Consider the following 25,933-nt stretch of genomic DNA (forward strand, 5'->3'; position numbering starts at 1 on the left):
TTTTGAAAATTTATAAAAGATATATATGATATTTAAAAATTAGATTGGATAAACATGATATTTTGATTTTTAAGAATTATATATTTTTTTACTTTATTTTGTGATTTTTGTGACCTGATAATAGATTAACGCGATTGAAAAACTAAACAAACCAGACCATAATGTCGAGTAAAACAACAGTGATCAAACAATAATGTTATTTCCTTACCGACATTAAACGACAAAATAGAATTACGAAAATATTTAATCAGAAGCAGTAGCAGTCATCATTACAATTTACAGGTCATGCTTCCTTCGTTATAAACACACGCGGTCAGTTAACAGTTAACACGTATGAGATAAGGAGAGAAGTCGTCGGAAGTTGAAAACTTAACTAGGTCTAGAAACTTCACCGGCCCGGAGAGAAATAATGGGGCGGAGGAAGCTCGAAATAAAGCGGATCGAAGATAAGAGTAGCAGGCTAGTGACGTTTTCGAAGCGGAGAACGGGATTAATTGAGAAAGCACGGCAGCTTTCCGTGCTCTGCGACGTCGATGTCGCCGTCATCATATTCTCCGCCGGCGGCAAGCTGTATGAATTCAGCAGCGGCTGTACTGCTAACAGGTGCCTTTCATCGTCTTGTATATTTGTATGTTACTTCGATCCGAAAATCTGTTCGTATAGATGTGTACTCGTTTTCCTGAGTATCACCTGTACGTTATCTTTAATTTGCACAGTGTACGAGATTTTTAGGGCATAAACAAATGATTTTATGTCTAACCATGCATATATAACATAACACACAACCACAATATGGTCGAGGGCTCCATTTTTAGGTTTCAACTTTTTGATGGTATATATGGGGAGTTTCCGAGTCGTTTGTGGTGCCTGAAAGTAAATTTTAGCTGGTGAACGTTTACATGTTGACTCGGTTTTTGTCGTCTCTAATGTCTTCTTCTTTTTAAGCTGTGCCTGCTTTCTACTTGTTTCCATTTCTGTGATGAAGATAGTAACTAACAACGTACACATTAATTTTTGAATGTTTATAAATGTATGCTTGCTATTTTGGTTCATTGTTATAAATTATATGGTTCTTAAAGTTTTCCCTTAGACTTTATTTTGTTTTTGAATGTGAAATTTTTTTTTTTTTTTTTTTTTTTTTTTTGTAAAGACTGTTCTTACTTTAGGTTTTCAGCAAACGAATCTCATCATACAAGTAGATATAAACCTTTATATCTCAAAATCTTCAAGACTTGTACCAAGTGTAATTGCCTTTAGATTTTATGTGGACCATCACTTAGACTTGTGTGGGCCTCTCTTCAATATAATATTCAGATTTTGATAACAAGGGATTATTCCCTATGTATAAGAAATAATTAAATTAGTAGAGAGATGCAAAAGAAAGTAAATAATAATAATTCAAGACCACTATTAGTTTTTCAGGGTTTTTTTTGGGAGAGATCCCAAAAAATGGCCAAGGTTGTGTTCTGATTTAACATCATTTTAATTAAAAAAAAAAGTGTCATGTCCTATCAAATTGACATTGTAGCATCTCTTTCTTGAACCATAATATAAGCATAGAAACTTGTGTTTTTTTTATCATTATTTAAATTCAACATGTATCAAGTCCTAGCTATCATATTAGTATTAGGCCATAGAGTATGGGGCAACAACCTACATCAAAAAGATTGAACAGAGAAGAAAGAAGAAGAAATGGAAACATAGAAAAAGAGAGTCCATTGGTTGTGGTCTCTCGTGGTATATACCACATAAGACTATAATCGTTTCTCTAGGTCATCACCACAAGACATCCAAAATGGTGTGCACAGTTGTTGCCCTCCTCTGTCTCAGCAACGAGAGCTCCATGCCATGTATATACCCCACGACTTTATGGTTGGTTATTTCTCGGACCAATATAAGCATGGGAGATTGTATAATATTATTCTAATAACCTAAAATAAAAATAGTTAATTAAGGAATTTTTGCAAAGATCGTGGTCATCGGTCACAAGATCATGTTCAATAGATTTCCTCTTCATCGTATCATTAGGCTCATATTACGACTCGTATGTGGAATTAAATGTCAGATCAACAACATTAATGATCGGTGAGTAATTGTAATGAATGATCAAATAACAATCGTTGAGTATATTGATAACGAACAAGAAGATGAAATTTTGCGGAAATAAGAAGCTTCGAAGGCTAAAATTGAGTTTCATGTAGATTATAATGAAAGGGGTTCTTCATTCTCGATTTCTACCTACATATCAAACTAAAAATCGCCACCCCCTATTCATCGTTTTTCTCTTTTCCAAGCCTACTAATCGGTTATTGGAAAGAAGGGTTGGGCCTAGATCTTATTTGAGGCTTACCTGGTATTCAACTAAAAAAGAGGGAAAGGGCTACAACTTTTTTACTGTTGTTGTAGAAGACACATATACATTAGTCTCAAAGGGAAGAATGATAAGAATGACCGAGAATATCTTTTATTCTTTAAATGTCGATTGTGCACTTGTAACTTATGTCTTATTCTTTCAAGAATGCCTCTTATTCCTTCAAGAATGTTTCATATTTTTTCAATGATGAGAATGATTACGATTGTTACTTCTACACATGTAATTTGTGTATCTTATTCTTCAAGAATGTCTCTTATTCTGTTAAGAATGTATTTTATTTTTTGTAGAATTATACCAACATCAGTTTCTTTTTTATTCACACAAGATTTACTTGATATACATTCTCAAATATGATGTTAGTTTTCTATGTCATTCTTACAGAATAATAAGAATGATAAGGGATTTATTGGAATGATAATATAATACTACATAATCATAGGAATTATAAGGCGATCGATTGGAATGTGATTCTTGTTTCAAAAACCTCTATTTTTGAAAAATTATTGTATGCTTCTCATTCTTGGTGTAACAACGTAAATTTCCAAAACAAATTTTCATTTTTAAAATATACTTTTATTCACAGGATAATATCAAAACATAATGTATCCAATGTTATCATAACAAAACGTATCCCAGAATCTCAAGATATAAAACTTCACAAGTGTGTACGGATCATATCGGCGCGTTCTCGCGATCCTCGCTAGTACTTGAAACACGTAACACAACATTTGTAAGCATAAATGCTTAGTGAGTTCCCCAAATACCACATACAACACATACGCCACTCAAGGCCATAACTCTGTGGGACCTTCCGGTCCAAGTGTCTCAGGGGACTTCTGTCCTGAAATCCTGGTAGACCTTTCGGTTCGTAACCTCCTGGTCACACATAGGTACCATTCCATATACAGTATAGTGAGAAGACTCACTATACATATCATAGCATATAAGACCTTCTGGTCACACATAGGTACCATTCTATATACAGTATAGTGAGAAGACTCACCTCGTACAATATCGGATAATCTCCCGTGCTCGGGTACCTGATCTAGCCTTCTCCTATCAACAAAATAACATTCCTAGTCAATACTCTCTCATAATCTCATCTCTAATGATGGGTAGAAGACCATTCTACCCCTCCTAGAACTCTCTTGAATCAGCTTGACCAAAACCCTAAGTTTAACTGAAGTCAACGATCAAACTTTGACCCAACTCGTCGATTGCACATGGGCAACTCGGCGAGTCCACCCGGGTCCTCTGAATCCTTCTAGCCTCACTTGGCACGTCGAGTCATCCCTTCACTCGACGGGTTATTCCTGTTACGAATCGCGGGGAAACCCCGACTCGACTCGTCGAGTCCACTTATGAACTCAACGAGTTACATCCATGGCAACACTCAAATAACCTTCTGAGGTCAGATCCGATTCTCTAACCTATAGATCTGACCTTCCCATACCTACTAATCACGTAAAGGTGAAACCTTTACACTCATGCAACACATATATGGTTCCTTTTGAAGAAATAGCCCCAAAAATGGCAACCTAAGTTCATTCCTTCCATAACACTTCATAAAGCAAGATGGATAATGCTCTCTAGACCTCTATGGGTCCAGATCTGAAGTCTAACATATAATGGGACCATAAAATCGTCAATTCAAGCCATAAAAAGGGTATAGAAAACCCTAGATTCATAGATCTTAACCAAAACAGAAGGAGAGTTCGATTTGCTACCTCAATACTGCAGATCCAAGCTTGGAAACCACAGATCAACAACCCTCTTGACCTCCTCTAGCTGGAAACATGTAACGACCCAATTTTCATAGCCAAAAATTTCATTTTAATTAAACATTTTGCAAAACATTTGAAAATAAACAACATTCGATCATATCGTTTCTTAAAACATATTACATGTCTGAAAACTAAAACATGGAATCAACCATAATGTCAGAGTACAAATCCCAGAACAATCTCATAATGCGGAAAAACAAGGGGTGTGTGTGATGTGCCGCTACCGTGCCAACTCCTTCCCCTTCGCTGAAGAGGTGCCTGAAACCAAAACTCTAAACTGTAAGCACAAAGCTTAGTGAGTTCCCCCATAATACCACATACCATACAATCATATAATGAACAACTAGGAGATACGGGCCTCGCCCACACTCATGGAGATACGGGCCTCACCCACACTCCGCTAACTGGGATATACGGGCCTCGCCCACACTCCGCTATCTAGGAGGTACGGGCCTCGCCCGCACTCTGCTATCTAGGAGGTACGGACCTCGCCCAAACTCCACTACTAAACCATAACATACAAGTATCACACAGACAACGAGTATAAACAATTCTACCACGCTAGCATATATCATCATCAGACTCAACTAAGAGATACGGGCTCTACCCACACTCCGATACTATCATATCGTCTATACGGGTCGGCCTTGGTTCCTTAGACGCGTTCCTACTGTAAGGAAACTCACCTCGAAAAGTAGCTACCAAGAGTCTAACTGTTGGACGTCTGACTGCTGCACCGGTAATCCTCCAGCTACAAATCCATAAACATAGATTAGCCACTCATAATGCCCTTAGGTCAAATGACTGACCTACCCCTGGTCCAAGGTCAACTCCTTGGTCAAAGTCAACTTCCAGTTGACTGGACTCGCCGAGTCATGGCACAGACTCGCCGAGTCCTTCTCCTACTAACCAGGTCCTACATGCCAAGTCCCTCTTCCCACTCACTGAGTCACCCTCAACTCACTACATGGGATTATAGAACCGACTCGCGATCCGAATCGCCGAGTCCAAGAACAACTCGCTGAGTCTCCACGAGCAGACCTCCCACTCGCTTCCAAATCCTCATCAGAGCATCCTTTATGAGAATTTGGGTTTCTGGGACTATTGCTACACGTTAAATTGCTAATTCCACGTGTAGATATGAAGGGTTGGACCTTCAACACTTAAACCCCTCTTACTCAGTAACAGTTCATATGGCTCGCCGAGTTTCAAGAACAGCTCGTCGAGTTCCAGGCAATATTCATAGGACTCGCCGAGTTGTTCATCCAACTCGCCGCGTCTAAGGCCACCTTCATAGAACTCGTCGAGTTCCTCTTTGGGACTCACCGAGTCCCTTCGACCCATTTCCCATACAGACCAAATCTGAGACACGCAACGCTTCCAAACCATAGATCTATGTTCCTAGGGCATGCTTATCACGTAAAGTTGCAAACTTTATGTGCATGCATGGCCCTATAAGCTCCAAAACGCAAAACCAAGCTCTTAATGAGGTCATACACTCAATGGGGACCTCAACCACTTCAACCACATATACTTTATACTTCTAATACGTCCATAAGGTCTAGATCTGAAGTCCTTTCAGAACATAGAGCACAAATACATGCAGTTTGAGGTTTTAGGGCTTGAAAACCACTTATTTGGGACAAAAAGGGGATCTAATGAACTAGTGATCAAGGTAAGAACTTTTCTACCTTAATGGAAGCTTCTCTCAGTGAAGATTCCGGATCTACCTCCCCTCCTTGCACACTTCAACCTCTTCCTTCTTCTCCTAAGCTCTAAACCTTCTTCACAAAGCCAAGAACACTCTCAAGAACAATATGGGGGCTAGAGTTTCGCTCTACAGCTCTCTGGAAGTGTTAAGGACAAAGGAGGCCAAGTTAGAACGTTTAAATAGGGTGCAAACACCCGGATTAGGGTTTTTGCCCAAACAGGGTCTACTCGCCGAATCCGGGGACCGACTCGCCGAGTCCAAAGCTTGGACCCCGCGTCTCATCCCGCTTCTACTCGGCGAGTTGGTCCTTCAACTCGCCGAGTCCAAGGCAAAAATGCAAGAAATAAGAATTATTAATTATAAGGAATACATACCGGGAACCAGATGCTACAAAACACCTTCTTCTTTGCAAAATAACACCAAAAAGGATTAAAAAGGCTTGATCTCACACACAACTCGCCCAAGCTCTCTATATTTCTCTCTCTGGACTAGTAGCCGCAAATGAGGGCTATAAGGTCCTTTAAATAGGGCTTAGGCCCGCAGATTTAGGGTTTCTGACCTCAGCGAGGACTCGTCGAGTCACCCTGCCGACTCCTCAACTCCATTCATTAATCCAGTAATCAAATCGCGATCCTACTTGACGAGTCTAGGCGTCGACTCGTCGATTCCTTCACTCTAAATCAAAATAAATAAATAACATAGAATACCTGAGAATCCGGATGTTACACTTGGGGAATGCTTTGTGCTAAGTGAAATTTCATCTAACATTCTCATAAGAATGTCATTTTTTTCACTTTGTGATTAATTAAAACAAAGATAATAATCGAAATTGATTAAAAATCTTGTTAAAATGGAAATTGAAATTGATTCAAACATGATAAGAAAATCGGACAAATTTGTATCCCAAGAAAATCTTTCATTCCATAATTCAATAAACATAAAATGTCCATAATAGCCTTGGGAATCACATTAATGTCTAATAGGCACCTTAATAGTGTATATATATATATATATATATATATATATATATATATATATATATATATATATATATATATATATATATATATATATATATATATATATATATATATATATATATATATATATCATACTTGTTTTGTTATAAACTAACATGCTCAACTTTAAACAAATCTCGATCAACATCTTATACATGTATTATATACATCTTACACATGTATCAAACCCTCTCTGAGTTCTTGCAAAGTTCAAAATCGTAAGTACTACCCTAAAATTTGGGTATCCCACAAAGTCCATCATCACGGGTACTACCTACATTTCCAGGTAGCCAACAAAGTTCATCATCACAATTATTACCCTCAATTCTCATAGCCCACATGTTTATCGTCAAAGTTTCAATCTACTATCTTATGGCAAAATTACACATCATATTACTTCAATACAACTGGTTCGCATGAGTTTGCAGTCAACTATTTCCTTTCTACTACTTAGGGCCATCATACATATATAATTAATATTAATAGACTTCATCTTAATACCTACTAATGAAATAATATATGTATGACCATTCCATCCACTACTTTTACATAGTTCCTCGTATAGAAATACCCTTTTTGACTAATACTTTTTCGTTAGCATGACAATCATTATTCCATTTTTTCTATCTACAAGCATTTTTATAACTACAACATCATATCCTTTTCTTATCAATGAAGCTTTGAGATAAAAACATCCATGTCCATACTAAGTATTCGTATAGGGAATAAAAAATATTTAATTAAGAAGACTTAATTGCTAATTAGGAATAGCCCAATTGGTAGAGGCATAGCCTTTTAGTTTGCGAGGATGGGATACCAGGGTTCGATCTCTGGTGCTAACAAGAATTGTAGTATTAACACTAACATCAAACCAATCAAGTTGTAATTCAAAAAAAAATTTAAGAAGACTTAATTAAATAGTTTTTAGGTGGGTGTGTGTGTATAGGGTAGGGTCGGTGTGTAGGTGGGTCGGTGTGTGGGTGGTTGTGGATGTGGGTATGGATGTGGGTGCATGTGTGGGAGAACAGAGGGGCGGGTAGGTGGGCGTATGTGCGTGTATATATATATATATATATATATATATATATATATATATATATATATATATATATATATATATATATATTAAAATAGTATCATTATATAACATCTACTTGCGGTTTGCGTCTAAATAAACCAAACATGGTTTTCAATTTCATATTACAATTAATTTTACGATTGATTAATTTATAAATTATTTATGTATTGATTTTGTTTTTATTTCGATCAAGATGGTTAATTGATATATGAACTATTGTTTGTAAATTAATGTAATGTAATTTATTCTATTAATTAATTAAAAACAACTGACTTGGAAAAAAATAAATTAGAATAAAGTGTAAAATACACAAATGGTTTCTGTGGTTTGTGGTAATTTGTACGTTTGGTCCCTAACTAATTTTTTTTAACTCGGAAGGTCCCTATCGTTTGATTTTGTTGCACGCTTGGTCATTGTCTAACTTAAAAAGACTATTTTGCTATTAATTTTTTTAATTTATTTAAATAAACACACCCTAATCTCAGTTCCACCTCACCTTACCTTACCTACCCCCACCTTATTTAAAAAAAATTAAAAATTCAAGGGTAAAATAGTTTTTTTAGGTAAGACGAGGATCAAACACATAAAAAACAAACTATATGGACCTTCCGAGTTAAAAAAAATAAGTTAGGGACCAAAGATGCAAATTACTCCAAACCATAGGGACCATTCATGTAATTTACTCTAGAATAAAAATAATTTTTGACATTTTTTTATTTAATTTGACTTGTCGTATAATATTTAAACCTTTTAAATATTTTGAAAAATAGTATTTGAATATATTTTTTAGGTTTTTTGATATTTTGATTTATATTTTGGATAAAATAATATTAAAATTAACAAAGAAGTATATTGTAATAATCATTTTAAAGTCTATGAATAATAAGATAATATTTTGTATTTAATAACATATTTAAATTAATAAGATAATAACATATTTAAATTAATAAATTAATTATATTTTGTATTTAATAAAATATTTAAATTAATAAAGATAACATTTAAATTAATATTTTGAAATTAATTATATGTTGTATTTAAATTAATTAAATGTTCTTTTCAAAAAAAAAGATAATAGTTTGAATTTAATAACATATTTAAATTAATAAATTAATTATATTAAGTTGGAAATTGAAAGGTCATTGAGGTTTCAAATGCATATGATGATAGAAAAAATGCACCAATTAATACATTATTAGGCGAATACAGCGCGTTGCGCAGAATACAACAATATATTTGAAATCTTTACAAATATATGTTTTTTTAAACATATCAATGACATTGTTGTTAGCTCTTATATAATAAATCTTATAATAAGTTAGCATAAAAATTGTTTGTTTTGAATTATATGATAATGTAGACATTTTCTAAAATTTTATAATCTCAATTGTCTTAATGACCTCTATCAGTGGGTTACTCATGAATAAAATTAAATATATTATATGGTTTAATGATATTTAAAGCTGTTGTTATTATTAATTACTTTTAAAAAGTTTATTTGCTTAAGATTTTAATTTCTATCATTGTAATTATTTAAAATATCAAACATTGTTTTTGTTTTTAAAGGTAACAATATAATTTTTGTATATAATGTTATTTCTAATTATTGTTGTTGTAAGTATTTTAAAATAATGTATTCACAAACTATTAATTATTTTAACTTGGTTTCAGAAATTTAATTTTTTTAAAATTTATTTGATGAATATTGTTAGTTTCTTTGATTGTAATTATTTAAAACATTAAACATTGTTTTTGTTAATAAAGATAACGTTATAGTTTTTTTTTATATAATATCACTTTTATTTATTCTTATTGTGAGTTATTTATTTGAAAATTTTTAATGATTACAAAAAATAGTTTCATGGTTTTTTTTGTTAATTTAGGATTATAATTTAGGTTTAACACTATAATTTATAACTTTTAATTATTTATAAAATAGTCTCTCGGTTTTTCAAGTTTATCTGAAATTTTGATTTAAGTTAACCATTTAACATTATATTGAAATTAATAATTTAACTATTTTGCATAAACTTATAAATTATACAAAAGTTGTGACTTTAAAATGACAATTGCTCACACACGGTAACATATCTAAATTTATATTATGTTAAAAAAAAATTGAAGTCATAATTTTATAAATAGAAATAACATATGGTATTTTAATATTGTAGTTTAGTTCATTTGTGATTTGAATTTAGTTTTTGCGTTAATTTAATATTATTAACCAATTTATAATAATTATTAGAAAAAAATTGAATAGTTATGGACGTTTCAAATGCATGTGGTGTAAGTAAAAATGTTTTTTTTTTATAAGTAGACTAGACGAATACCAATGCGTTGCATAGAATACAATAATATATTTGAAATCTTTACAAATATACGTTTTTTAAAATATATGAATAACGTTGTTGTTAGCTCTTATATAATAAATCTTATAATAAGTTGGTATAAACATTGTTTTTATATATATATATATATATATATGATAATGTAGACATCTTTTAAAATTCTATAATCTCAGTTGTCATAATGGTCTCTATCTGCGAGTTACTCATGAATAAAATTAAATATAATATATTGTTTATTGATATTTATAATTATTGTTATGATTAAATATCTTTAAAAGGTTTATTTGTTTAAGATTTTAATTTCAATCATTATTATTTAAAATATCAAACATTGCTTTTGTTTTTAAAGGTAACAATATAATTTTTGTATATAATGTTACTTTTAACTGTTGTTAAAAATTATTTAAAATAATGTATTTAGAAACTTTTAGTTATTTTCATTTAATTTTAGAAATTTAACTTTTTCAAAATTTATTTGATGAATATTGTAAGTTTTTTTGATTATAACTATTTAAAAAAAAACATTGTTTTTGTTTTTAAAGATAACATACTTTTAACTATTCTTATTGTAGGTTATTTTTAAACTATTTATTTGAAAATTCTTAATGATTATAAAAAATAGTTTCATGGTTTTTTTTTGTTAATTTTGGACTACAATTTATTTTAACACTATAATTTATAACTTTTAGCTATTTATAAAAGTCTATCGACTCAAGTTTAACTGAAATTTTGATTTAAGTTAACCGTTTAACATTATATTGAAATTAATAAATTATATAAAAGTTGTGACTTTAAAATGACAATTGCTCATATACGATAACATGTCTAAACTAATAAGTTCACTATAATATGTTCAAAAGTTAAAGTGATTTTTTTCTATTAGTTAATTAAAAATCACTTATTTAGAAAACACTTAATTATAACAAAAACTAATTTTTTGACATTTTTTATTTAATTTGATTTGTCGTTCTACATACTAAATTAAAAATAATTAAACCTTTTAAATATTTTGATATATATATATATATATATATATATATATATATATATATATATATTGATCTTTATTTTATATTTAACATAATAATAAACTAACAAATAAATATATTATAATAATCATTTAAAAGTCTACCAATAATAAGATAATATTTTATATTTAATAAGATATTTAAGTTAGTAATTTAATTTTATTAAGTTGGAAATTTAAATATCATTGAGGTTTTAAATGTATATAGTAATAGATAAAATAGTTTTTTATAATATAGTATTAGATAGTTCTATGAATAGCCCAACACTACACATTTAGCCCAAATACATTACCCTTTATTTAATCTATTTTGGTAATACATCAGGAATATAGGATAAATCATTAATGTTTATAAGACCTACTTGATTTTGTTTTCCCTAATATGAGTTTTTTAGAGTTTAACCGGGGGAAAATAATATTATTGGAAGAACTCACGAAAAAGGTAAGGACATTTCCTCAAACTCCTAAAATTTTAAACATTTATACCCATTATTTTTGGTAAATTATACCGTGCATATCTGAAAAAACACGTTTAATCTCTATCTTCAAAAATTAATCCGGATCATCTCTTATGTCGTTAAAAGTTGCATGCTTAGTCTCTAACAACTTAAAATGACTATATTCACCTTTTCATTTTTTTTTCAATTTTTTTTAATGTTTCTGATTCATTTATTAATAAGAAATATTTTAATTAAATTTTATGGGTCACACCCTTTTATCCCTTCCCCTTTATAACCTTTTCCCCTTTTTTCCTATCTAACTATTAATATTCCTCTCTAACCATTGAAATTGACAATCTGCAAGCATGAACCCGCCGACAGCCGGTAACCATGAAGTTGTCGATAACCATAAAGTTGTCGACGACGAAATCTTCTTACCCACCGCTTATCACCATCGCTCGCAGTCAAACCCTCACCCACTGCTTTCTCTTAAGACTCTATGATCCCTCTCTCTCCACTTGACTCTGACCACCTGTCATTGACCCTAGTTCTGTTGCACCAGAAATTACAACAACTCCGCCGTAAATGACTATCATCTCTGCCAAAACCCCCTCAATCTCTCTTCAATTATGGCGATCTGGACCACCATCGGACCACCGTTTACTCTATTTCTATCTTCTCTCAGGTCATCTAGATCACCACCAGACTACCTACTTTCATCTATATCCTCTTTCAGAACACTACTAACAACCAACCACTATGATTTCTAGAAAAACAATGAATAACACCCACCATGATTTTTGCACAAATGGCTGAAGTTAGGATTTCAAGATCTGCAAACAATTTTTGGACCGATAAGGTAGGAGGTTAGAGTTTTAACATCTACATACGATTTTTTGAACTCAAGATCTTGAAAACGATTTTTAGGGATTTCTTCAAACGATTTATGAAACAAATTTCAAAATCGAATTAGTTCTACCTTCAGATTCTGAGTATTTTTGGTGTTGTATTTGGAGATCTAGGTTTTGGTTTGTGCAAATGATGTTCAAAAAACAATTCTTGCATTTGGTCGGAGTTGCATGTTTCTAAAATCACCAGTGAAGTGTGATGAAGAGGTTCTGTTTCATTGCAGCGAAGGAGACGAGGTTGAAGGTGTGGTGGGTGGGGCCATATATATATATATATATATATATATATATATATATATATATATATATATATATATATATATATATATATATATATATATATATATATATATACTAACATTAATTAATTGGAAATAAAATATACAAAGGGAATAATGGTCATTTCAAATCTAGCATGGACTAAATTTGCAACAAAATCGCATATCAAGGACAAAGCGTGCACGTTTTAAACAAATGAGGGATTGTCCGAGATAATTTTTAGAAATAAGGACCAAATGTGTCTTTTGGCACCTTGACGAGGAAGTGTAATTTACTCTTTATTTTTTTTTATTTTCAATTTTATAAGTGTTACATCTATTTCTCTCATATTTTTGTTATTATTTTCTTAAATTTTTAACTATTCATGCATATTGTGAGGAGTGGATATTACTCACCACTCACCACAGATTATGGGAGATGTATATTCACAATTAAGCGGATGAGTATGCTCTAACATACATTGCGGTGGGCTGAGGTGGTTGGTACGTGGCATAGGGAACACCACACCTGATGTTATGTAGTTGTGCGGTGAACCCCTCACATGAGGTGATTCCACTACACGTTTCTTCTTGCTCTTTGACCATTGGGATTAATATATTTGAATTTTTTATATATTTTTTTCTTTTACTTCACAATACATAAACAACATAGCTTCTATTTTATACCACAACACAAACACCTAAACCTTTATATTCTTTATATATCAAATTCAAAATGTCATCTTCATATTTCACTTCATGTGATACGTTGGCTTTGTGGGAATCGATGTTTATCGGGAACTTTATGCAAATGACACTCGCTTATATACAAAAAAATGAAGCTGAAAGTTCACATTAAGAAACCAGAAAAAATCATTTACAAAGAAATCGTGTAGCTACGCACAATCATCTTGTACAAGGCTACTTTGCCGATGATTACGTCTAAATTGTAAAATGTAGACGTCGATTCAGGATAAGGAAAGAATTATTCCTACGTATAGTTAAAGAAGTGAATAATCAATTTCCATATTTTCAAGTGAAATGGGATGCGAGAAACAATCAAAGTTTCTCTCCAATTAAAAAATATACAGTGAGATTTCGTCAACTAGCATTCGACATAGGAGTGGACTCATGGGATTAGTATTTGTGGATGTTAAAGCGAATGACACAAGAATGTCTTTACAAGTTTGTTAAATCTTTGATTATCCTCTACCATGATCTATCTTGGTACACACCTACAATTAACGACGTTCACCAATTGTAAATGACATATGAAAACAACCATGAGTTTCGTGCAGGGTTTGGTAGTATTAATTGGATGCATTAGGGGTAGGAAATGTGCCTTAATGTGTGGTCGGGTCAATTCATATGAGGTGATAAGAAACAAATGATGATAATTTTAAAAGCAGTTCTATCACATGATCTTGGGATGTGGCATGAAAATTTGGTACATCGGGTGCCAACAACGACATCAATGTTCTAGACTAATCACCGATATTCAATGACATTTACCTTGGAAAATTGTATGATGTGTCGTTTCAAATGAATGGAACATCATACAAGCGTAGGTACTACCATACCTGTAGGATATATCGGAGTTAGCTACATTTGTGAAATCATTCCCATGCCAAGCGACGAAAAACGATTAAAGTCTAAGGTGACTCAAGAATCAACTAAGAGGCATGTGGAACGAGCCTTTAGTGTTCTTAGAGACGTTAGCATATACTCAAAGTCTCGGAATAGTCATACGAGCATATACAAGAATACATAGATTGGTGTATGCATGCACACTATTGCATAATATGATTTTAGAAGAAGAAGGAAAAACGATTTGTCACTAAAATGAAGACGAAAATTTACCAATATTCGAAGGAGTGTGTATTCATACGACAGACTACATGGCAAGCAGAAGGGAAGTATATGACTGTGGTGGACATCAAAACATTCACGTTGATTTGATGAAACATATTTACAATATTCCTCTAAATCTGTCGACAACAATTCGTACAATGATTTGTTTGATGATACAAATGAGGATTCAGATATGTCGGAAGATGATTCGAGCGACAATTCAGACAACGCTACGACTGACAACGAGGTGTGACGCACTATTTTAATATGTTTTAGTTATGTTTGGATTTTAACTAATGAAAGAGTTTTCTCTTTATTAATTTTATATAATTATTAAATTACATTTTTATATATTTATTTAGAAAAAAAAGTAAGGCCGTGACAGGTGATCATTTCCTACCAGTGAAGGGATGAAGGGAAATTAACACAATGATGAGTTGACAGACAAAAAAGAAAATGATAGTCCACAATTAGGGGTGAACGTGGTGCGGTTCGGTGCGGTTATTAGCCAAAACCTCACCACTTACCGCAAATGCGGTTAATCCATTTTCAAAACCGCTTGGTGCGGTTAGGCGGTTATTTTTGTGGTGCGGTTTTGTTTTTTTGTATTGTGGTTATTAACCGCATGTATTTGGTGCGGTTATTTTGTGTGGTTTTTAACCACAGTTTAGAGCTCAAAACGGTTTTAAGAGTTCAAACATATTACTTGTAATAATAATAAAAAAAAACTATAAGGTATAAAACAATTAACTTAAATCACAAACAACTAATATCTTAAAAACGTCAAATCAATAATAATTAACTATAAATATCTTAAAATTGTCTAATTTCACCATTTTTCAAAGTTAAAAATAGCAAAAAAAAAAAAAAAAAAACAACACTTTTGTGTTCTAGTATTTTATCCACCTTTCATCCATGAAGCTTATCTTATTTTTAATATTTAATATATTAATAATTAATAAAAAAATCGTATATAATATATGCGGTGCGGTGCGGTTTTTGAAAACTAATAACCGCACCGCACCACAAATTTGCGGTTTTTGAAAATTAGAAAACCTCACCATCAGTTTTTATTGTGGTTGCGGTTTATGCGGTTAATTTTAATTGCGGTGCGGTTTTTGCTCACCCATATCCACAACCATTCACCTTTATACAAGAAGGAAAAATCACAAAATAAATATATAAAAATACTACAGATATATACAATAAAAATAAAAATCGCTAACTAATCCTAGATTGTTTCTTAGTAAAAGATCATTACTATTTAGCCATTTTTATCTTTAAGGGGGTGTTTGGGATTATTTTTTAAGGTTAAAAGTCTTTTTTGTAAAAGCACTTTTTGACTTGTGATTTTTTCCAAATTTTTTTTAAATGTGTTTGTATTTGCTTTTAGGGTAAAAGTCGACTTTACAGTTAAAAAGTCTCAAAAGTTATAAAAAGATAGGATTTGTGACTTTTGAAAAACCAATTTTGTCTTCTATACAAAAAGTTATTTTAAAAGATCTTATTCATTAGTCAAACGTCTTTTAGCTGTTTTTTGACTTTATGGAAAAGCTAAAAATCAGAAGTTGTTTTAAAAGCAATCAAAACACCCCCTAAATAACAAACATGTATTACATTCTAATGTATACATACCCATATCCTTGTTTACTTTTTATTTTATTATTTATATTGAATAGTTATGAATCTATATCAAATATTCTTTTTTAAAGCATTTCATAAATTTATATAAAGTTGTAAGACGATTTCATTACTTCTTCTTAAAGTATATGTTCAGAGGTATAGACCCAAAAAAAATGTTAGATACGTTGCACAATTTTTTTTCCACATAGCAAGTGGCGTATCCCGGATTGCAATATGTTAAGAGGCATAAAACTATCAAATAATATTTCTAGGTCGGGTCAAAATGGTTTTAAACAAGGTTTTCAAGACTAGGTTATTTTCTTTAATAAACACTACCTCACCTAAAACTCCCATATACAAGCTAAGCTTAATAAACACCACAACACTTAAGGACTCCAAAAATAAATAGCACCAAAAAACTACAACACCTAATTAAGACTCCAAAAACAAACAACTTTTGCAGCTTGTTAAGTTTTGAAGCTGACATTACAAAAAATTAACAAGTATGAATATGATTGTAAACGAATCAATCATTATATATATATATATATATATATATATATATATATATATATATATATGCTCACCTTGTTAGAATTTTGTTATGTGAGCTCAGGTTTAAAAGTAAGTGGTCACCATGTCAATTGTCACCATGACACAATAAAATAAATTGATAAAGAAAATACAATGTGAGAACAAGAAATACAAAGGAGCTAACAAAAAAGAGTAAGAATAAAAACGAAGCTACCAAAGCTAAACAAAATATAGCAATGAACTTATGAAGTGATCACCAAGGGCAAAATCGACCACAACAAACAAGTAGACCACATGTGACCAACACTAGGAACCGACAGGGGCAAAATTGTCCACTCCAAGGGTTTTTGAATTTCTTTGGTTTCTACATTTCATGCTTGTTAAATACTTGTTTAAATGTTGTATGTATAACTATAAATTATAATATATATATATATATATATATATATATATATATATATATATATATATGTTGCAGTGTGGAGCATATTCTGGCTAGGTATGAAGCAGAAAACAGAAGCATGAAAGGAGATGGCCAAGATTCAGTAAGCCTCCCTCATAATACATACAAGTTCTTAATGAGCTTAATGCATTGTTTTCACAATATATACATATTTTGTATAAATATGAGTTAATAATTGAGATGTATTACAGGAACTTCCATTGAAGTGCACAAAATTCAGAACATGTAAAGAGCTTCTACAAATGGTGGACAGGTAATACGCAAACATACAACACACACACACAATGGTAAGTTAGAAGATAATGATTTTAATGATACCCAATTCTTTGCACAGGCTTGTTGAAGAGAATAATAATAACAAGGACCTCCCTGTGGTTGAGATGACACAACTTGAAGAAGAACTTGATGCTGCTCTTATGCATATAAGGTCAAGAAAGGTGGTTCTTTTCATTTGCTGCTACTTGTTCAAAATTTACCTATCTATTTTTGATTTTGAATTAGTCACTGATTAGTAGGATCTTATTATGATATTGATATATTGAGAGTGATTATGGTTGATGATTGATGCAGACACAGTTGATGATGGAGTACGTATCCACCCTCCAACAACAGGTATATAAAGATAAAGAAAAAAACCATCTTTTAGAGTATTACACAAAGTATAAGATCCATAGGGCAATTACTATATTGCCATTACTCATATAATAACACTCGATTGTCCCAATTGTGAAAGTTGTAACAGTGAATACATTCAGTGGATTGCTAGTGAAGTCCAACCAGAGTCTTTTCTTTTTGTATATATGATGAGGCTAATTCATCTGGTTAATTGCAAGGTCGTTAAGATCATACACATACATGATACACCCCTTCTCCTTCTTCTGTTTGTGTATGTTTAATACCTGCATAAACACAACAGCAGTCTAATCTACATTTATTATTGTGATTGTGAGCAGGAGAAGGATTTAATCAAAGAAAAGGAAGAAATCTTACACCAGGTAAATCAATTACCCTTAGAAATTGAAACAGGTTTGTGTTTGTGTTTGGAAATATGGTTATATGAATTGGAAATTAAAAGGACAAAGTTAATGTCTTCTTGCTTTGTTGCATACAGTTTGTGTTTGGAAAATGGTAGTAATTCTACGGGTGGAATTGGTACGGTACCAATTCATTTTTCTCTAAACCGTGTACCGTACCAACTATAATTAGTATAAAAAAATTGCTACTGGTACCGTACCAAATATACTTGGTACCAGTTTATTTGGCTACTAATAAGTTTAGTTTGTACAAATTGGTAATAGTATATACCAACTTCTTTTAATTTTCTATTGCAAGATTTAAAAATAAGCAAAGACATCGGGATTTTGATGTTTAGTATATAAATTAGTTATGTAGTTCTTTTAATTTACAAAAGAATTCTACTGAAGTAATGCTAAAGTAACGTTTTAATTATGTGCTTTAACGAGGTAATAACTATTGACTAATACGACCAAATGACTAATATAATTTTATTAAAACTGTAAACACAAAATACAATTAACAGTTTGAATACACGATTTCATATATATATATATATATATATATATATATATATATATATATATATATATATATATATATATATATATATATATATATATATATATATATATAAATTGGTTGGTATGGTATTACCATGGTATTCAAGCTTTTATACCATTACCGTACCAACATGGATCAATTGGTACAATACTACCAACCAAACATGTTGGCTACCAAATTTCTTGGTTCGGTTGGCAACATGTTGGTTGGTTTTCCGTGGTACAATTTTGCCAGCCCTAAGTAGTTCTGTCATATGTTGCGATTTCTATTGTTGTAAATATGGTTATATGAATTGAATTGAAAGTTAAACTATAATGAAATTGCAAAAATTGAAGTGGATCTTTCGCTTACAGATTGCATCAGCGAAGCATGTGTTTGGGATTGAGGGTGGAGGTCTGAACAACGACCTTTCAATTAACCCAATGGATTCGCCGCAACATTTGACTCTCCCTCTTTTTATTACCTAATCCCTGGCCTCTTCAATTTTAATTTCAATTTCATCCTTGCAATTGCAAATTAGATTCAGATGTTTACAATGGGAAATATAACATAAGCCGATGACAATAATAATCCGATGAAATATGTTGATTGTGTTTATGTGACTTTACTGTGTTTGTTTGTGTGTGACTACTAGATACTTATGTATCTCGGTAAACCGTAATCGAGTGCCTCACGTTGAAGCAAGCAGTTTTTAAGGTTATAAAGTTTGGGTTTTGAATTTTGCTTGTGCGAAAACCATTATATTTTTTCTGGTTATGTTTTTTTTAAAGATTTTTCTATGATTTAATAGATATAATATTTAATTACCAGACTATAAGATGGGTCAAAAGCATCATGAATATGTTGATATTTTAATTTTCAACATACATAATAAATTAAAATTAAAATAATTACAATAGTTATTTAAAATTTTTCCCAATAAATAATCATAAAAATGAAAAACGACTCATATAGCAATAATTTTCGTAGATAGCCATCTATGAAAATTTTGGTCATCTACAAAAAAATTATTATTTTGACAAACGACATCATTTTGGACATGTTAACTGCGAAAATCTAGGTAGAATTTCATAGATTACACTTATGAAAATCTAGATGTTGTTTGGATTGTAGAATGTTTTTGAAAGAATTGAAATTAAAATTGGACAAAGAATGTGTCATTAATTTGAATCCAATTTCATATCCCGTTTGGTTGGTAGGAAATGAAATTGAAATTAATTTCAAATTCTGTTTGGTTCGTAAAAAATTGAACTGAAATTCATTGCTTTTTTTTTGTCTATTTGCTTAATTTTACTTTGTTTTTGACTTATATGTACAGATATATTATACTTATTCCTTTTCATATTAATTGTCCATATTTTCTTTTTAGTTTGTCTCAAAATAATAGTCTACTTCGCAAAATAAATATCATTTTTACTAAAATACCCCTAATTATTAGTTAACCTACCTAAAATTAAATGCAACAAAATTAAAAACTGTCATTTCAGTTAATAAAATTAGTAGTAATTAATGTTTCCTTAATCTGTGTGTTTTTTGTCTGTAGTCGGTAATTTTGGGATAGAGAGAGTATAAATTATAAAAATAGTAAATTTTCATTTTAGTAAATGAGCATTTATCTCAATATATTGAGAAAATAATGTTAATAAACATCATAACTTAATAAAGTCCTTCCACTTCACATCCCAACAATTTTTCCAACATAACAATAAGCAAGCAACAATTTTTCCAACATAACGATACATTATAAATAGATAAGCAAAATGTCAATTTAATGGTTGCTCCCCAAGATGCAAACATAGACTCTGTCACATTTATTCTAAACATGATCCATTCGTTCGAAGTCCCAATAGAAGTAATAGTATCAACATCTTTAGGTCCAAGATCTCTGATTCCCTCGTCCCAATCATAACTATTGTCAAATGGATCTACTTTCATTTCTTGTCTTATGAAATTACGTAGGAGACAAAATGTCATTATGATCATATTTTTTGCTTCAATTAGATAATACGAATTTCCTCAGCTTCCCTTCAAAAGACCAAAACATCGTTCGATAACATTTCTTGTTGATGCATGTTTCATGTTAAGGAATTCATTTGTCGTAGTTGGTTGGTGTCCGTGATGCCATTCATTTAAGTGATACATTTTCCCTCTATAAGGGGCAATAAAACCCTCTATATTTGTTGTGTATTCGACATCAACTAAATAAATAACCTGGAAATAAGTTTTATCGTTAATAACAATTTATAAATAAGATTTACATATCCTGTCTTGGAACTTTCAATCCATGAGAGCAGACAAATAACTCAAGTGTGAGAATTAATTTGTTTCTTTACCTTTCAACTCCATTGCAAGTAAAAGGTTAATATTTTTACCTTATTAGGTAGTCAAGATAGATATTTTCTTGTGCCCCATCCTCGTATAATTGACATAACATGTCAAGATTTAAGACATATCAATGTAAATCCAGATCAACCAAGATGAATAATAGGAACACAATACCAGTAGCACAAGTAGTAAAATACATCAAGATCCCATTAGTAAACCAACCTTGTATGCAGAATCAGGAACCACATGGTTAGGTTTTTGATAGTTTGTTTTATTTACTTCTTTTTATAGTTTATTTTAGCATATTTCATTCATAATTTAGATAAGTTCCATGCATATTTTCCTTTTTGTTATTTTATGACTATTTCGGGTACTTTCGAATCTTGTGAGCATAATTGCAGGTTTTCGGGTCTAGCGGAGCGGGAGTGTTCGAGACGTATGGAAAGCGATGGGAGTTGGTAGAAAAAAAGGATGTTAGGCTTGGTGATTGTGGAGATGATGCATGGAGCGAGATTGATGATTATTTAAGGGCTTGGTGAAAATAAAGTTTGAATTTGTAAGAACTGGAAGAATATTCGAGAATGTGGAGATTGTTAATCGGGCGAGCGCACGAGCTTTGGAGGATTTGGAGAGGTCAAATTGGGCTTAAAATGAAGAAAACTTGAAGACTTTTAAAGGCCAAGAGCACGTCAAGAACATCATCCAGGGGCCACTCGCGAAACAGCACGCGGTTCGTGCTACCCCCTGCAGGGGCAATTCCGGAAATTCTTCTTTTAAGCTATATGGGGAAGGTTGGTGTGCCACTTTTCTACACTCTTGGACATCCGATTTTTGAAGATTCTCTCTGGAATTTTGAAGACTTTTAAAGGCCAAGAGCACGTCAAGAACATCATCTTTTTACCTCTTGATTCTTGATTAATGTTTGGTACAATCTTCTCTAACTTTGTTTCTTTGAGTTTAGCCATGCTTGCCTAAACTAATCTTGGTTGACTTTTTGTTGAATCCTTTGAAATTTTGTTGAATTTTGAAGAATCCATGAACTTGTTCTTAAATCTTTATGGAAATGTTTTGTGTTTTATCATATTATCACTACTAGTATGTTTTTATTCATGAGTTTAAATGTGTTTGTGGTGATTAGTTGGCTAATTTCTTGATTAAGTAAAGGATCCTCAAATTAGCAAGCAACAAATGATTTTTGTGTTGTTTTTGTTGGGTTTTGTGCATTCTAACACTTCCTAAGTGTACATGCAACCCTAAATACCTTGGATCTATGTTTTCTCTATTATACATGCAAATAAGAACTTCCAAGGTATTATCCTAATCTAGCATACAAAACAATAACTATAGCAAGATAGAATACATACCTCTTTGGTGTAGAATGTCTTCATGAAGCTTGAGTGCCTAGTGCCCCAAGTGTGACACCTCAAATGGAATCACAATCATCAAAACACTTAGAATAACTTGAGAGAATTCTACACTCTTCAAAATCGGCTAGCCCTTTCTTCACACACACTAGTGGCCGATTTTTCCTCAATAATAAGATGCTTATATAGTTACACAATTAGGGTAAACTCTTAATTGTCATGGCTTTCCATTTCCTTGGATCCATGGGTACAAATACACCATGGAGCATCCATGGACCATCCTATGGGTTTTAGCCCAACTTGATTAACCATGGAGCATTAGCCCACTATACAAGTATGGATGATTTACACAATCAACCCATATATTTAATTAGTCTTCTTTTGATCACTTAATTAATCCTAGATTAATTCTTGATCAATACTAATTAAATAATCTTATTATTCTTATTATTAATATACTAGAACTTATAATATATTAATAACCATAAGTGTCTTATTTCTCTCATTCAAGTGCATGATGGTATGCAACCCAAATGGACCATGCCGGGTCGGGTCAAGTCTTACCAAATATAGTTATGGACTTAGACATTAATCCAACAGTCTCCCACTTGGATAAGTCTAAAACTATTATTGCGTATGACTTCAGGAACCAACCGGCAATCGTAGCTCTCAAAAGCTTCTGTCGAACTCTGACCTTGTCGATGAACTCTGACCTTTGTCAATGACTTGTCCATTAGATAAGGGATCATATATTCCTCCATTCTAGATATCATATGGACTGAGACATGGATTATAATCATTCTCTCTGTCCATTTGTTGTTTCCCGATTTCCGATTTATGACAACTGACTAATTGAACAAATCAAATCAGTCCTAGCCCGGCCGAGCACTTCCATTTGTCATCATCAAATCATCGAGGGGCCCACAGATATCGCTTTTATCCCGAAGGTAAAAGGAACGGATAAACTTCGACTCATATGGCTTGTTCTACTACTTGTTGAATCATACACAAAGGCACATTTTATAGCACCGAGTTACCAAATGCGTTTTCGTGCTATCAATGTACTATCAACTCATAGTAACAACTCATATCTCTAGGTTTGAAGAATATAAGATATTATCGTCTCATGATCACTCGTGATAAAATCCATGAAGTGATTCCAATGAGCGCGGGTTGAATCCAATACTCAGAACTTATGAGCACTCATGATTGTTGTAGCCTTGTCCAACACCTTAGACCTCTACAACCCATCATGACAATCTTAATTCATATCTACTTCCAACATATGACCGACTGTGGATAGTTTGAATAAATTAGTCATTCCAGAAGAATAACCCAGTTTATTCGGGAAGTCAAAACATGCAAAATGAAACACAATAATAATTCAATCCAATATGGTATCAACCCTTTGAACATAAATAAAACACCTTTTATTTATCACCATATGATTACACATTATTCATTGTACACTGTTTCAGCTATCAACTTTATTCTTGAATTTAAAACAATAGTTGTCCCATGCTCCAAGCATGTACACTATGTTTTTTTCCAAAACACTAGTCATGCCACACACTAAGTATGCATACTATGTTTGTCTATGATCTTTACTTTGTGAACTAGATCCATTGAACATAACTTCAATGATTCTCTTTTCACACTCCCAAATCCTTACTGCAAATGCAAGAATTCCAAATTCATGCCATTTACTGGAATCTGTCAGATTCTAAACTTATATGCATTGATCCTCTTGTAATGATTATGCACAAAGTCATAAAGACTTGACAACAAACATTACAGATCATTCCAAAGGAGATCAACTCCTTGGAACCATCCTTCTTGCATTAAGTTTCCTTAATCTTACACAGAGTGAAAATTCTAACTTTGAAACATTTCCAGATTCCATTTTGACTATCACTTCTGAACAAGATTTGCCTCCTTACAGATTATGTCAATATGGTCCTTCCAGAATTATCACTATACTTCCAACTGTCCTTGAGCAACCAATCTTTGGTAAACCTTAGATTGTCCTCGACAATTGTTTAATCCTTTTAGTCATATCCAGTTCTAAACCTTTTCCCTTCTTAATGCCCCAGGCATTTGGAAAATTTTAGAACGGATGATTATAGCACATGTAATCGATCCTATATCCGAAGCATATGGGACACGATTCATGATGTCTTACATAAAGACTAAACCAGTCTTTTGCTATAATATTTCCATTTCAATTTGCCAAGTTCTCATAATTCAGATTATGAAAAGGGATGCCGTAATCATAATCGAATTTTAGAACGCAAATAATGGACCCATATACAGAATTTCCTTATGTTGAGCCATTCCAACATGAAATTCATATATATCCTTGACTAAATGATTAAAACCTCAGATCTAAACCTTATAGATTTGATATGAAGTATAATTTCCTCTCCCTTAATTATAGCAAAACAACTTTTTCCCAATTGAAATTTTTTGTTTTCTATAATTAACATTGCTAACTTGCAATACTTATCATAATTATCATGCTCCCACTAACATGATGATTATTAGCATAACACTTATGCTCCCACTAGCTTTGACATGTACTCAGAAATCAGCTGACTTTCTTACCAAAGTTCAGATTTCTGATACTAGATTGTTTTGATAAGTCTTTATCAAAATCATACACCTTCCCTTAGATAGCACACTTGTGTATCTAAACAATTATGAAGAGGGATGCCGTAATCATAATGTTTAGACCTTTTTGCCACTTCTCACAAGTCCAAATTAGTGTGCCGGTTAACCACACGCGCTCCACTAACGACTTTGAGAATGCAAATATCACAATTGCTATCTAGCTAAAATCTACTTAGTGAAAGTGTTTCCTCACCATCATTTTCATGAATCAGAGAGAAACCTTATGACACTTAGATTTAATGGCGTATGTGTTCTTATCCATGTGAATTGTCAAAACCATAGTCACAAGACAAGGATAATGACAAATCCAAACTCATATGGATTGAACTCAATCTTAACTTCTTGCCACCTGGCAGCTCAAGGGCCTGCCATTGCTTCCAAGTTGTTGTGCAACAAATTGAGAACTCTAAGAACTCATATGCAAAGCCAACTTTAACTGGAATGGGCACAGATATGTCAACACGATAGGTTATAAACCTCAAGTCGTGTGCTAGTGAAGAACTTCAGGTTTTATTCTTGATTATTTCTTGAGACTTTCAAGACCTTTAAGACTCCCACTGTCCTCTTGACATATAAGAC

At 32.1% G+C, this 25,933-nt stretch overlaps 1 protein-coding gene across 1 annotated transcript; it reads left to right on the plus strand.

The window, feature by feature from the left end:
* Nucleotides 1-271: 271 nt before the first annotated feature.
* Nucleotides 272-19,716, plus strand: LOC111888803 (agamous-like MADS-box protein AGL27). The gene is made up of 7 exons (XM_023884911.3): nt 272-603; nt 17,433-17,499; nt 17,609-17,670; nt 17,752-17,854; nt 17,988-18,029; nt 18,371-18,412; nt 19,349-19,716. The coding sequence occupies exons 1-7, from the start codon at nt 410-412 to the stop codon at nt 19,460-19,462; spliced, it is 624 nt and encodes a 207-aa protein (XP_023740679.1). The 5' UTR covers nt 272-409; the 3' UTR covers nt 19,463-19,716.
* The last annotated feature ends 6,217 nt before the right edge of the window (nt 19,717-25,933 follow it).

This window comes from Lactuca sativa, chromosome 4 (assembly GCF_002870075.4).
Source record: "Lactuca sativa cultivar Salinas chromosome 4, Lsat_Salinas_v11, whole genome shotgun sequence".
Classification (NCBI taxonomy): domain Eukaryota; kingdom Viridiplantae; phylum Streptophyta; class Magnoliopsida; order Asterales; family Asteraceae; genus Lactuca; species Lactuca sativa.

Excerpts from the sequence above, each read along its gene's own strand:
- LOC111888803 (XM_023884911.3), top strand. The coding sequence starts at position 410 with ATGGGGCGGAGGAAGCTCGAAATAAAGCGGATCGAAGATAAGAGTAGC. Across the intron at positions 17,671-17,751 it reads CTTCTACAAATGGTGGACAG|GCTTGTTGAAGAGAATAATA; the intron begins GTAATACGCAAA and ends TTCTTTGCACAG. Across the intron at positions 18,030-18,370 it reads TATCCACCCTCCAACAACAG|GAGAAGGATTTAATCAAAGA; the intron begins GTATATAAAGAT and ends GATTGTGAGCAG.